At 48.8% G+C, this 14,588-nt stretch overlaps 1 protein-coding gene across 1 annotated transcript in view; it reads left to right on the top strand.

Moving 5' to 3' along the window:
- The window catches only part of AHNAK (AHNAK nucleoprotein), a 92,127-nt gene extending 78,239 nt beyond the window's left edge, over nucleotides 1–13,888 (top strand). The window contains exon 6 of the mRNA XM_082659421.1: nucleotides 13,442–13,888. Within this exon, the coding sequence (XP_082515547.1) occupies nucleotides 13,442–13,449 (8 nt within the window). The 3' untranslated portion in view covers nucleotides 13,450–13,888. The remainder of the gene's footprint in view (nucleotides 1–13,441) is intronic.
- The last annotated feature ends 700 nt before the right edge of the window (nucleotides 13,889–14,588 follow it).

The following is a 14,588-nucleotide window of genomic DNA, read 5'->3' as shown; positions in this document are numbered from 1 at the left end:
GACGTGGCATGCTTTGGCAGGGGGTCTGCACAGAGGGTGGGTTAGTTGCCAGAAATGGCCATCGCCTGAGGCTCGCATCAGACTCTCCTGTCTCAAAACACCCCTGCACCGGGTGACCCCTCTGGTGAGGGGACTGAGGGGGACCATCACTAAAGCCCCTTGCGGCTCTGATGTTCTGGCCCCGGGCGGTGAGGAAGTAGCCCTGTCCTTATTCTTGGTGGGCAGCTGTCACTGCTGTCGCTTACAAACTAAGCCTTATTCTAAGGTGAAGTGATGCTCTGGTGTCCTCAAGGGCCCTTAGTGATAGGGTTGGTGGAACAGGACCTGGAGGTCGGGTAGCCGTAAAGGGCTCACTTATCCTCTGGGTTCGGGGATGCTCCCTTGTCCCTGATGCCAAAGGATAAAGTGGCAGAGATGTCCTTTTTTTTTCTTTTTCTAATTGAAGTATAGTTAACTTACAATGTTGTGTTAGTTTCAGGTGTACAGCAAAGTGACTCAGATATATATATATATATATATTTTTTCTTTTTTTCAGATTCTTTTCCCTTATAGTTTATTACTAAATACTGAGCATAGTTCCTGATGTCTTCTTATTCACGCCTCGCGTTGTCATTTCGATGGTTTGGTTTTCCACAGTCTCTCTGTCCATGGTCATTCTGAGGGTGCTGCCTGGTGGTGGAAGATGGTATCCTTTCCAAACCCTTTGGTGGCCTCAGAGTTAACTTAGAGCTTCTGACTGGGCACATGGCAGTGCGTTTAGACACAGTCCTCTTGCTGAGATGTGTTCCAGGAGCAGCGCCCCTACATCCGGACCTACAATTCAAACTCCAGCTCCTGCTTCCAGTCTCCTCCAGTCCCCACTCCTCTGGGTGAGCTGAAACCCCCCTGAGGGCTCTCTCCCCTCCTGTGGACACCAGACTGTGACCTTCTTGGAAGACAGTGGTGCAGTGCCAAGTTCAAGTCCTGGGTTCAAATTCTGGCTCTGCTATTGACTAGCTGGGTCTCCAAGATAAAAACATGGCAGGGACTGTGATGGTTCTAATGAGGCAGTCGCTAGGAGACTGTTCTGCCAGTTCCTTCCCACCTTCCCCACCCCTCAAATAATAGCAACTAGCAAGAAACTACAGGAATCTAACAGACCCTTAATCCACTAACCCCTTCTGCAGACAATGCAAAGGAACAGGCTGTGCAGCATCGTGGGTAGGACCTCTGGCTCCAGAGAGGGGCTGCCTGCATCCAGTTCCAGCCCCCCCACCCCCTACAAGCTGTTCTTCCTTAGCCTCAGTTTTCCCCTTGCCTTGTAGATAGGGTTGTGTTATTAAATGAGGGATCATACGTGAAGTGTTTGGCACGGTGCCTGGCACGTTGTAAGTGCTCAATAAACGTTAGCCATTGCTATTTTTGTTACTGTTGCTATTGTCTGCTTTAGAGAGGGCCCCCTGGCATGCTGGGTATTGGCTGGTGCGAGTGAACTGTGCCAATAAAGCCAACCCCGGCCAGAGATGGATGCTTAATAGGATGTATGGCCAGCATCTGCCGCGCCCTCCCCGGTTGCCGTGGTTACTGACCTGGGCACCTGGTTCTCTCTCTGTTGCTGGTGCCTCTCCAGCTCAGGTCTAGGTGATGCCATTCCAGCCTGGTGTCGTTCCATGACTGCTTCTCTGCGGTCCCCTCCTGGACGCTCTGGTTTCAGTTTTGCTCCAGCTGAGCAGAGGCAGACCCCACAGGTGACAGAGTGAAGGGTGAACTGGAGGGACCAAAGGCCAGGTGTTGGTTGAAAATCTCCAGGGGAGGCACGGTGAAGGCTGGAAGGGCACGAGCCATGGCAAGGGAGAGAGGACAGCTTTAAGAAGTGTTCTGAATTTAGAACTAATAGGATGTGGCATTCTAACACATGAAGAGAAGAGAGGAAGTGAAAAATAAATGATGCTTCTAACTTGAAAAGCCCTATTCTATTCTTTCTATGCTTTACTCAATGGATCGCATCAATTCCTGTGACTTTAAAGACCGTTTCTAGGCTGATAATCTCCGAATTCTCAATTCCTTGAGCTCCAGCCTTGCCCCCTTCACTTGGATGTCTCTGGAGGCATTTCAAACTCAGCATTTCCAAAATGAAACTCCAAAAATGGCTTGCCTCCCTCACTCCCACATTCTTTTCTCCATCTCAGTAAATTGCGCTACTCTCCCTTGTGTCCAAGGTAGAACATATGAGTGTCATCCTCCATGCCTCCCTTTTCCCCATCCCTTGTATCCCACTCACCAGCAAGTCCCATCATGTGCATCTTGGGACTACATCACAAAGGAAACATACCACCTCTCTCCATCTCTACTGCCACCATCCAAGGCCAAGCCACCACCCTCTCTCACCTGGGAGACTGTGAGTCCACATTGGGCTCCTGCTTCCACTCTGGCTCCAAATTCCAGCCATTTGTTTTAGGAACACAAATTTGACTGTTCATCCTCTTACCCAGTGATTTCCAACTGTACTTAGCATGACAATCACCACCATCCCATGGCTCACACTTTTCTGTCCTGGATCTCACCTTCATCTGACTTCCCGCCTCCCATCACTCTTCTTTGGCCTCACTGGCTTCCTTGGGGTCCCCGTGACGTTCCTTCTTTGGGTCCATCGTGGTTCCCACTGTCTGGAATGCTCTGCCTCATCTTTGCATGGCCAGCTTCTTTTCATCCTTCAAACTTCAGCCTAAGTGTTCCCTCTCAGCTCACTGCCCAAGACCTAAGGAGGCCCAACATCCTTCTCATCGTCCTCTTTATTTATTTTTATTTATTTATGGCAGCGCTGGGTCTTCGTTGCTGCATGCGGACCTTTCTCTAGTTGCGGCGAGCGGGGGCTACCCTTCGTTGTGGTGCGCAGGCTTCTCATTGCGGGGGCCCCTCCTGTTGCGGAGCACGGGCTCTAGGCGCGTGGGCTCAGCAGTTGCGGCTCGAGAGCGCTAGAGCGCAGGCTCAGTAGTTGTGGTGCATGGGCTTCGCGGCTCTGAGGCACGTGGGATCCTCCCGGACCAGGGATCGAACCCGTGTCCCCTGCATTGGCAGGCGGACTCCCAACCACTGCGCCACCAGGGAAGCCCCTCATCGTCCTCTTTAGCCAATCATTTCACTCAGAGCGCTCACTGTTCACAACTTGACATTTTCACTTGTTCATCTTGTTCATTTGTCTCCCCCACTGGAGTGGCAAGCCTATAGGGCAGCCTGGCACAGAGAAGGTGCCAACAGGCATTTGTTGAATCGATGAACAGGTGGCTGATGGGGCTATGCGCTTAAGGAGCACAGGGGGCCAGGAGAACGCTGATAGTCAAGGGGTGGCAGAGGGGCTGTCAAGGGGACTTGAGACCAAGGGATAGGGAGGTAGTGTCAGTAAAAAGAGAGGAGTACCACATTGGTAGGGTATACTTTTGGCTGCAGGTAACAGCAAAAGTGTCCAGTGGTGATGTAGACAAGAGGGATTATTTTTAAAAATTAAAAAATTAAAGTATAGTTGATTTACAATATCGTGTAAGTTTCAGGTACACAGCACAGCAATTCAGAATATATATATTCTTTTTCAGGTTCTTTTCCCTTATAAGTTATTACATAATATTGAGTGTAGTTCCCTATGCTATACAGTAGGTCCTTGTTGGTTATCTATTTTATACATAGTGTGTATATGTTAATCCCAACCTCTCAATTTATCCTTCCCCCCACCCCCTTTCCCCTTTGGTAACCATTAGTTTGTTTTCTGTGTCTGTGAGTAAGAGGGATTCTTTTTCTCATGGTTGAGATGGTCAGTAGCAAATCTCCGGTCAGTGCCACTGAGGTCCTTTTGATCTCCCCTCAGCTTCAGGCATCACATCCTCACACGACTGAGTTCAAAGACAGAAAAGGGAGCAACCTGGGCAGACATTGTCCTCACGGCTCCCTCGTATTGGTGGGGGTGGGTGGTGGTAGAGGGGTTGTCCCCAGAAGACCCCCATTTATCTCCCCCTATATCCCGCTGGTCAGAAAGGACCCATGCTGCCCTTGGACCAGAAGCTGTGCCCATCTTGCTGAAATAAAAGAATCTCTTTCCTGTCCTTGAACTAAGCTGGGATTCTGCCAGCGAAGGAGAAGGGAAATGGCTTTGAGTCAGCAACAAGCAGTGCTGGCCCCAAGTACATCTCACAAGGAAGAGTCTTTTCCGTTGGCTTCACTGCTACGGAGAGGTCAAATGGGATGGGTGTTGAGAAGTGGCCGCTGGATTCGATGCTTGTAGACTATTTGTGGCCCTTGAGAGGCAGTTCCCATCGAGTAGCCGGGCTGGGCTGCACCCGGCAGGGGCTTAGGAATCCCTGGGAGAAGCTCAGGAGATGAAAGTGGGCTACCAGGAAGTTTGGAGTTAAAGCGAAGAGGAGGGATGGGACGGTCTCTGGGCACAGGAGGCAGACACAGGAGGTCTGACTTTTCATCCGGGACAGACTTGAAGATGTTTACAGGCGGAGCAAAAGAAGCCAGCAGGAGAGGGAGGGTAGGGATTTTGAAGCAAGATGGGGTCGTTGATTCCTGTGCTCTGAAAGAAGTATGGGAATGGGATCAGTGCACAAGAGGTGGTGGCTGTTACTGGAACAAGTGGGGAGGCTTTTCTGAAGAGACTCAGATGCCTTCTGAGACTGGGGGGAAGGAGGAGGGAAGTGGGGAGGATGGTGAAGACTCCCAGGAGAGACAGAGATTCCTTATTTTTCTTGATGTGACAATGGGCTCACTTAGAGATTGAATTCATGATATTGATCTTTCCATCAACCCATCATTTTAACATCTGATATAATAGACTCTAAAGAGACAGATCACGTTCCTGTGGTCGTACACCGGAAGGTCCAAGGACAAAGCCTATCCCTGAGTTTTCTTGTTCAGATGGACGCAGCCACCCAGGATGTGGTCAGGGGCATGGCTATTGCATGATGCAATCCAGAGGGTGGAGGTCACTTCACACACAGCATGGAGCTGCCAGATCCTGTAGCCGACGGGCAGCAGGGCGGAGAGGGAGAGTCCTGGGCTGCACACAGAGGATTTGGGAGCCAGGTCAGGGTCCCCCACTTACAAGCTGGGGTTCGCGGGCATCTTCCAAGCCTGAGCTTATCTGCTGGGGGGTGGGTTACGGTGCTTGTCTCCTCCCTCCGCTGCCCACAGTTATAAAACGTGCTGGCTTCTCACAGGGATTAAGGGAATGCCTTCTTGCCCCGTCACCGCCCCTCTATGGGGAGTTTGGACCCTGCTCAGTAGCCCCTGGAATAGGATGGTACTTTCTTCCCCATTAGCCCTGGCCTGTCACTTCTGAAATCCTTCCCCTTGTGTTTCACGGGATGATGGCGCAGCGCCCAGCTCGTAGAACTGGGAGCCAAACCTTCTCCTCTGTTTACTCAGATCGTAGCTATGGCTGCAGCAAAAAGCAAACAGCAGTTTGACTAGATGCATGAACTCAATATTCCACAGCCTCAGAAGCTCGTGTCTGCTTACGTAGGAGGCATAGCACACAATATTATGTTGAAGTGACTAATAGCCCCAACAGAAAAAAGAATGCATTTTTAAGAAAAAATTCTTAGCAGGAATGTTCAGATGCTGAGTTGGTAAGACTGACACTAGTTCTGTGTGTCTCCTCTTCAGAATCTCCTTCCTGTCCATCCCCATCACATGCTGCCTCGGGGTGTGGGTTCTGAAGGGGACATGTCTGCCGTGTGGTCACCCTCTTTACCAGCCCGTGGGGGTAGGACTTTGGGCTCCACACACGTTCACGGAGTCGCTGGGGGAGGCTGATGCTGGTAAGAAGTGAGGAACAGAATCATTTGATCCCATGAAAGCTGCCATGATTGGATCAGTCCTGCGCATTGGCTGGGTCGCCTGGACCCCACTCCGTCATCTCTAAAGTGGGACTAACGATAGTTTCTCCGGCACGGGATGGCTGTGGAGAGTCAATGAGTTTATACCTGTGAAGTGTTTAGGAGGGTGCCCAGAGGCAATCAGCGACTCAATCAACAAACACAGAGCGCCTGTAACTTGTCCCTGTTGTGCCCTGTGGGAAGGAAACCCCAGATGCGTCTATGCCCTCGAGGAACCAGCATCTATCTGGAGAAGGAAAATTGGACACTGTGGACATCAATAGAGAACAGTGAGGCCCGGGGGAACAGCCTTTCCTGTAGCGAGGACGTCCTGGAGGGTGAACAGCTGCTGGGTGGGGTGCGCTGTCAGCCAGCCCTGCTTAATCTCTTGGCAGCCGAGGCAGGGAGAAAGGAGAATCTGGTATTCATTGTGTGGCTGTTTCTGATTTCCTTCTGCTTTTGAGATCCTCTTCTGAGGGAGAACAATGGCCCCAGAGGCTCAGGCTTCCTTGGCCAGGTACCCGCCAAGCTCTGGGGGAGGCAGCGCCCAGAAGGAGGCAGCAGCCAGCCGGGCACTCGCAGGCGGGTAGCGTTTCATTCCCGTCTCCTGAGAATCTCTGGGGACACCGGGTTTTGGTGGCTGGTTCAAATCCCAGCCTATTATTAATCATTATATCCCGGGGGCTTTGAGTGAGTCCTCTCAATCTCATTTACGAGTATTCTTTTAAAACTTTCTCTATTTGACAAGGAAGAGCAGTCCTTCCTGTACCACCAGGAAGGCAGTACCGTCAGAGGCTGAGTGAGCAGAGGGGGCCGTCGAACACATGGGACTCCCTGTGGGCTCTTGATTTTGGAGCCACGAGGTTGCTCCCTGCCACTGTGTCCCCAGCGGGAGGTGGAGAGTGCAGGGTCCTCGAGCACATCGTCCAGCCCACAGACCAGCGCCTGGGAGGGGTCCTCAGCGGAGGACCCCGGGGCTGGCGTTTCCCCAGCTGGTGCCTCGTAAGGCCAGCTGGGGGCAGAAGGCCGAGGACTGTGTCCAAAGAATGGGGTGGGGTTTCCTCATTCCTCTCTGTCATCACACTTGGCCTCTTATTTGTGGATTTTAGTTCATTTAGCGGCCTTGCTGGATTACTCTTTCATCACCAGAAAGCAGAGAGAATCCAAAAGTGACTGACCCACATGTGGAAAGGGGCAGAGACAGCCGGAGGGCCACTGGATTACGATCTTCAAGTCTATTGAGAAAGAGGCTCTGAGGACGGCAGGTCAGCGTAAGAGGAGGGAGGGGGAGGCACAGCCCTGCAGGGGCTCGGGCAGGGGTCAGCTGTCTTCAAGATGTGACAAGACCAGGGCAGGGTTGCCCAAGCTTAAGTCACTCCAGTGCCATCATCACAATTTCTGCCACATCCACATGCCATCGTATACTATTTGTTTAATAACTGTCTTTAAATAGATTTATTTTAAGAACCGTACTTAAAAAAAAAACCTTACATTTAATTAGAAAAAAAAATCTTTATGTAATTACCATAAATGAAACCCAGAATTTTTCTAATAAGCACTGAAACAAGTTCATAACTGTTAAAGTAAAAATATTCGTCATCGGGCTTCCCTGGTGGCGCAGTGGTTGGGAGTCCGCCTGCTGATGCAGGGGACACGGGTTCGTGCCCCGGTCCGGGAAGATGCCACATGCCGCGGAGCGGCTGGGCCCGTGAGCCATGGCCGCTGAGCCTGCGCGTCCGGAGCCTGTGCTCCGCAACGGAAGAGGCCACAACAGTGAGAGGCCCGTGTACTGCAAAAAAAACCAGACAAACAACGAAACAAAATATTCGTCATGTACCACTAAAATTTTGACTGCCACCCAGAGCTTTGCGTAAGTTCTTGGTGTAGGCTTTCTTTTTGAAATTTATTTTTATTTAACAATTTTTTAATTGAAATATAGTTGATTTACAGTATTCTGTTAGTTTCTGGTGTACAGCAAAGTGATTCAGTTATATATATATATATATAATTTTTCAGATTCTTTGTCAAATATATATACATATATATATATACTTTTTCAGATTCTTTTCCATTATGGTTTATTACAGGATATTGAATATAGTTTTCTGTGCTGTACAGTAGGACCTTGTTGTTTATCTATTTTATATCTGTTTTGTACTTGTTAATCCCATACTCTTAATTTATCCCTCTCCCCCCTCCCCCCTTTGGTAACCATAGGTTTGTTCTCCATGTCTGTGAGTCTGTTTCTGTTTTGTAAATAAGTTCATTTGTATCATATTTTAGATTCCACATGTAAGAGATATCATATATTTGTCATTCTCTGTCTGACTTACTTCACTTAGTATGATAACCTCTAGGTCCATCCATTTTGCTTCAAATGGCATTATTTCATTCTTTTCTTTATGGCTGAGGAGTATTCCACTGTATATATATCTTGGTTTTTACACACCAGGCTTTTACACACCAGGGGGTCCACGCGTGTCTGAGGGGGGTGAGGTTGACATTAGCTACAAGTAAGGAGCAGGGTGATTTGTGTTGACTTGTGACCCCATAAAGATGCTCCAGGAGAGCAACTGCTGCTTGACCAAGGTTTCCCCAGGCCCCATACCCGCATCTCCAACATGGGAGAATGACAGTGTCTCCGGGGGAGGATGGACTGAATTCATGTATTTGCAAGGTATTTAGAACAGCGTCCAGTGCACAGTAAGGGCTCGACAAGTGTTAACGCCCACCGTGACTTGAGAGATGCTGGCTGACGGCTCTCGGCTGCCCTGGGCATCCCATCGCCTGTCTTCCTGGAGACAGGGCCAGGACTGACATGGTCTTGGGGTTCCCTCCCCCTCTCATGGTCTCTTGCTCTGTAACTTCTCCACTGGGACAGGTGTGGCCGGGTGGCCTGACCATCATTTACCTCATGATTATAGGATTAAGTTAGGATGCAGTCATGGCATTAGTCAGCATGAAACATCCCCGTTGGAACTGGTGGTCATCTGTGTCCACTGGAGGCTCTGGCATGGCTCCCGGGGACAGGCACTCGTGGTGGATCTGGGTCTGCACCTCCATCTGAGCAGCCCCGTGTTGTTTCTGGAATGGGACTCACAGCTTGGAGAAAGAAACGAGCTGTGGGAAGCAATCCCAGGTTCCTCGGTGGGACTGGAAATACTGCTTCAGGCCCTGGAATTTTACTTTCCTGTTTGGCCTGGCACTCGTCCTCCCCTCCCCCAGCCCGCCACATATTCGTCTCGGTTGCATCCTCTCCCTCCCCCTCTCGAATCCGTTTCCTCATCTGTAAAAGTGGAGGTTGCGCTAGATCGTATCTGAGGCCCCTTTGAGCTTGAGAAAGCTATGATTCACCTCTCAGCCACCCCCTCACTTTTCCCGCGGGCCTCCTGATTGACACTGAGAAGAAAGGTAGGAAGGAAAAGAGAGAAACAGGGAGAGCCGTGCATCCTACAGTGTAGGCACCGGCCCCCACGACACAGAAGTATCCGGTCCAAAATGTCAGTAGTACTGAGGCTGAGAAACCCTGCTTTAGGGAAGGAGAGCCAGAAGGAAAGAAATGATTTAAAAGGCAAATGTATAACAAACGCGCCCGAGATGATAAGTGATTAGACAAATGATGATGAAAGGGAAAATTCAGGGAGCACAGGAAATGCATGGGAGAAAGGTGTATAAATGGGGAGAGAAAACATCGCTAGGGTGGAGAAGGATGTGTTTGTAAGGTGATCACGGTGTGGGTTGTGAAAGCGAGCTGCTGGCCTGAGAGTATAAACCAGCGCTGGGGGGATTGCCATCCCCCTTCCTTGGTCACTCTGGAAGATGCCGCTCCTCTGCAGCTCCTCCTATGGAATTTCAGCAGTGCAGCCAGTCAGCAATGGTGCCTGTTAATGCCACCGAGTGGCTTTAAGGTAACAGGTTGGATGGTCCGAAGACTTAGGCAGTCGTTACCGTGTGAGCGTTATCATGCTTCATTTTTTCTGTGAGACCTTTGCTCCTCATTGAACTAACAACCACTCAGTTCTCTCCAGCTCGAGAGGAAGACACCACGAACACACGATGAAAAGAAATTAGCATAGAGTGTATTCATGACCGCGGGGGTAGGTAAACATTTCTAAAAGAGAACACCAAAAGCACTTCTAACTATAGAAGAAAAATGGCTACATTGGACTGTATCAAAATTAGGAGGCTCTCTTCATAATAAGGTACCATGAAAAACATGAAAAGACGAAAACGCTAATTCAAAAAGATACATGCACCCCAACGTTCATTGCATCACTATTCGCAACAGCCAAGACATGGAAGCACCTCAATGTCCACCGACAGAGGAATGGGTAAAGAAGATGTGGGTATATATGCATGTATTTACAATGGAATGTTACTCAGCCATAAAAAAGAATGAAATAATGCCATTTGCACATACATGGATGGACCTAGAGATCATCATACTAAATGAAGTGAGTCAGACAAAGAAAGGTAAACATCATATGATGTCGCTCATATGTGGAATCTAAAAAAATGATACAAACGAACTTATTTACAAAATGGAAATAGACTCACAGACATGGAGAACACACTTGTGGTTACCAAAGGGGAAAGGGAGGGGAGGGATAAATTAGGAGTTTGGGATTGACAGATAAACGCTACTATGTATAAAATAGATAAACAATAAAGCTCTACTATATAGCACAGGGAACTATATTCAATATCTTGTAATAACGTAGACTGGAAAAGAGTCTGAAAGAGAATATATATGTGTGTATATGTGTGTGTGTGTGTGTGTGTGTGTGTGTCTGAATCACTTTGCTGTACACCTGAAACGAACACAGCATTGTAAATCAACTATACTTCAATAAAAAATAAATTTTAAAAGGCACCATTAAAAACATGAGAAGGCAAGTCTCAGTCTCAGAAGAAGATGTCTGCAGTACATGTAACTGGCACAGTAGTCATTTCCAGAGGAAATGAAGAGCCACTATAAATCAGTAAGAAAAAGGCGAATGACCCAATAAAAACTGGGCAAAAACCTCACGGACACTCACAAAAGAGCGTATCCAGATGGTCAAAGAAACTATGAAAAGGTGCTCAACATCATTACTCATCAGGAAAATGCAAATTAAAACCACAGGAAGCTCCCACTACACAGCCACCAGAATGGCAAAACTGAGAGCGAGCCCCAGGCGTCACTGAAGACAAGGGGCCACTGGGACCCTCACGCATTGCTGTGCGGGGTGTAGGAACGGCACAGCCGCTTAGGAAAATTGTTGGGCAGATTCTAGTAAAGCTAAACCTTTCCCAGGCTAGAACCCAGTAATTCCACTCCCAGGTACACAAACCCAGTGCCTGAGCTGACAAAAGGATACGTACAGAGTGTTCAAAGGAGAAATTCCCTGGCGGTCCAGTGGTTAGGACTCCGTGCTTCCGCGGCAGGGGGTACAGGTTCGATCCCTAGTCGGGGACCTAAGATCCTACATGCCACGTGGTGTGGACAAAAGATTAAAAAAAAAAAAAAGAATGTTCAAAGGAGTTGTCTCCAAATCCCATCAACAGAAGATGGGACATAGGTTGTGGTACATTCATACAAGGGAGTGCTACACACACAACCATGACAGAAGACACATTGTCTGAGTCCATTCGTATGAAATTCAAGAAGAGGCAAAGCAAAGATATGGGTCAAATCATGGTCGTAGCTGGTGGGCATATGGATTGAGATGTGCAAGGGGGAACTTTCTGGGCTGCAGAAATAGTCTGTCTCTGGACTGGGGTGGTGGGTATACACGTGCATATAAACGTAAATAATTATCAAGCTGTCCATTTAAGATGAGTGAGTTTTATGTACTTTATATATGTTATGCTTCGATTAAAAACAATGAAAAGACGCAGATTCTTATGTCCAAGTGAAGTAATAACAACAGTAATAATGTATTGAATACCTTCTATGAAAAGACGCAGATTCTTATGTCCAAGTGAAGTAATAACAACAGTAATAATGTATTGAATACCTTCTATGAAAAGACGCAGATTCTTATGTCCAAGTGAAGTAATAACAACAGTAATAATGTATTGAATACCTTCTATGAAAAGACGCAGATTCTTATGTCCAAGTGAAGTAATAACAACAGTAATAATGTATTGAACGCCTCCTATGTGCCAGGTGCTTTACACAGATTATTCCCCTTCATCCAGCCAAGCTCACCTGTCGGCCAGGGATTATTCTCATTTTACACGTGAGGAAACTGAGGCTTCGAGACGTTCACTAGCTTGTCTGAGACTCACAGCTAGTAGGTGCCGGGGCCGGGGCTCGAGCTCCACAATCCAAGCTCTTGCCACTCGGCTTGGGACCTCAGCGTGATTCTTTTTTTTTTTTTTTTTTTCCGGTACGCGGGCCTCTCACTGCTGTGGCCTCTCCCGTTGCGGAGCACAGGCTCCGGACGCGCAGGCTCAGCGGCCATGGCTCACGGGCCCAGCCGCTCCGCGGCATGTGGGATCCTCCCGGACCGGGGCACGAACCCGCGTCCTCTGCATCGGCAGGCGGACTCAACCACTGCGCCACCAGGGAAGCCCTCAGAGTGATTCTTGGTTCACCATCAAAGCTCTCTGTTTCACCTGCTACTCCTCCCAAACACAGAAGCCTTAGATACCATATTTTAAAGAGAACTTCATCGTGTATCCTGATATTCCAGGAGCTCAAATCCCTCTACCTTCTTTTTTTTTTTTTTTTTTTTTTGCGGTACGCGGGCCTCTCACTGCTGTGGCCTCTCCCGTTGCGGAGCACAGGCTCCGGACGCGCAGGCTCAGCGGCCATGGCTCGCGGGCCCAGCCGCTCCGCGGCATGTGGGATTCTCCCGGACCGGGGCACGAACCCGTGTCCCCTGCATCGGCAAGCGGACTCTCAACCACTGCGCCACCAGGGAAACCCCCGTGGAACATTTTTGAGTAGGGAGGTGTACGAGGAAGCCCGGACGTGCACACCCACGTGGGAGGGAAATCGACTCGGTCAGGAGGCCAGTGAGGAGAGAAACGTGCGGGTCCAGGTGGAAATGAGTTGGGTGCACCTCAGGGTGGAGGTGGTGGGATGGAAGGAAGGTGCAGGTAGATGGGGAAGAGGGTGAAGGAGTCCTCAAATCTGGGAGCCACTCTTCTGAGTTTACGAGGCAGGGAGAAAGTCAGTTTGGAGATGATGAAAGGGATTCCTTAATGGCTAAGACCAGAGGGCGTGCATCTCATCCCGCCCTGGTTCCGCACCTCCTTCGGCCTGCTATTGGCACATTCTCAAGAACACACTGTCCTCTTCTGGCCTCAGACTTGCACAGGGCACCCGAAGGACAGACACTGGCCTTCTACAAGCTTCCTTTCCACCCTTGCCACACGGGAACCCACAGAGGGAGGCGTGTCAAAACCCAAACAGATCCCACAGCGGAATCGTTTCCCTATAGGCCCCTCCCCAAAGTAAGAGTTTGTTGAGGTGCTCTTCCAAGGGGTGGGGGGACCTTTTTTGTTCAGCCTGTGAAAAGTTAACAAAAGGCCTCCCGATTTTATGGAGAGATGCAAACAGTGTTTTGAATAAAAATCCCTTTGTTATTGTTGTTTTACAGAGCTGTAGCCGCGGCCAGGAAGAAATCCGCCCCCTCTGAAGGCTGTTTTTGTGACTGTTCTTGGGAGCATTGTTCTAAAAATGGGAAATTACATATCACTGTGCCAAAGGAAACAAACACCTGCAATTAAAGGAATACCTTCCACGCGGTGGCTTTTAGAGTCCCGGCCGGCTCTGGACGAAGGGCTGCTGCACCAGTTCTTTTTGGTGCGTTTCTTCACTTCTAAGGGAATCGGGTTTGTAACCAGAGTGGGCTTTGGCAACGATGGGGCTCGGGTGGTGGTCCTTCACTTATTCACTCAGTAAACATCTATCAAGCATCTGTGCTGGGTCAGTCTTGGTGGTTTTCACTACTCCCTTCCCTGGCGTTGTTAAAATTACTGGGAGCGTTGGCTACGGGCAGCGACTTTCTGACACTGTTTTTCAGAGTCAGTGTTTGACTTCTGCCCCCAGATGATGAGGTACCAGAGAGAACACCAACTTCTCTCCTTCCTCTCCTTTCTTCCTCCCCTTCCTCTCTCCCTCCTTTCTCTTCCTTAGTTACAGAAGTAAAACCGCTATTTTCAACATGTCAGTCAATACACTTCTTTAGGCAAAGGATTTTTCTTTTCTTTTGTTTTTTTTTGGCCGCGCCGCATGGCAGGCGGGATCTTAAGTTTCCCCAACCAGGGATGGAACCCGTACTCCCTGCAGTCTAACTACTGGACAGCGAGGGAATTCCCAGGCAAAGGATTTTTCAAAGTTTCCGGTCACTGGGGTACAGTCTGAAATTCTTGTCTGTGGTGTAAGATATCGAAAGATAAATTTTTGGTTATCTGGTTAATATTTAACATTTTCAGCATCAATATAATTGCAAAATAATCAGGTCTTGAAATTTATTGATCGTGAAACGAATACATTTCAGATGGATTTGTGGTTTCAAAGAATCCAGTTTCCTAAGCTTATCTCATCTCTATGAGAAACAAGAACGAAGAAGGGAGCAATGGGAAACAATGAGCTTCTAACTTTTGGGAAAGTGTTGACTTTGGTTAGAACTTCCTGCCCATGAAGTGCTTGCCTTCCTCCAATGGGTTGGCCAGAGAGTGATGGCAGGTCCCACCGGGAAGTAGAGATGGAATAAAAAGGCTCTCCAGTCCCGTAATGTACTT

Source organism: Grampus griseus (genome assembly GCF_964374135.1).
Source record: "Grampus griseus genome assembly, chromosome: 8".
NCBI lineage: Eukaryota > Metazoa > Chordata > Mammalia > Artiodactyla > Delphinidae > Grampus > Grampus griseus.
Note: the sequence above shows the minus strand (reverse complement) of the source record. Positions and strands in the feature narration are given on the sequence as shown.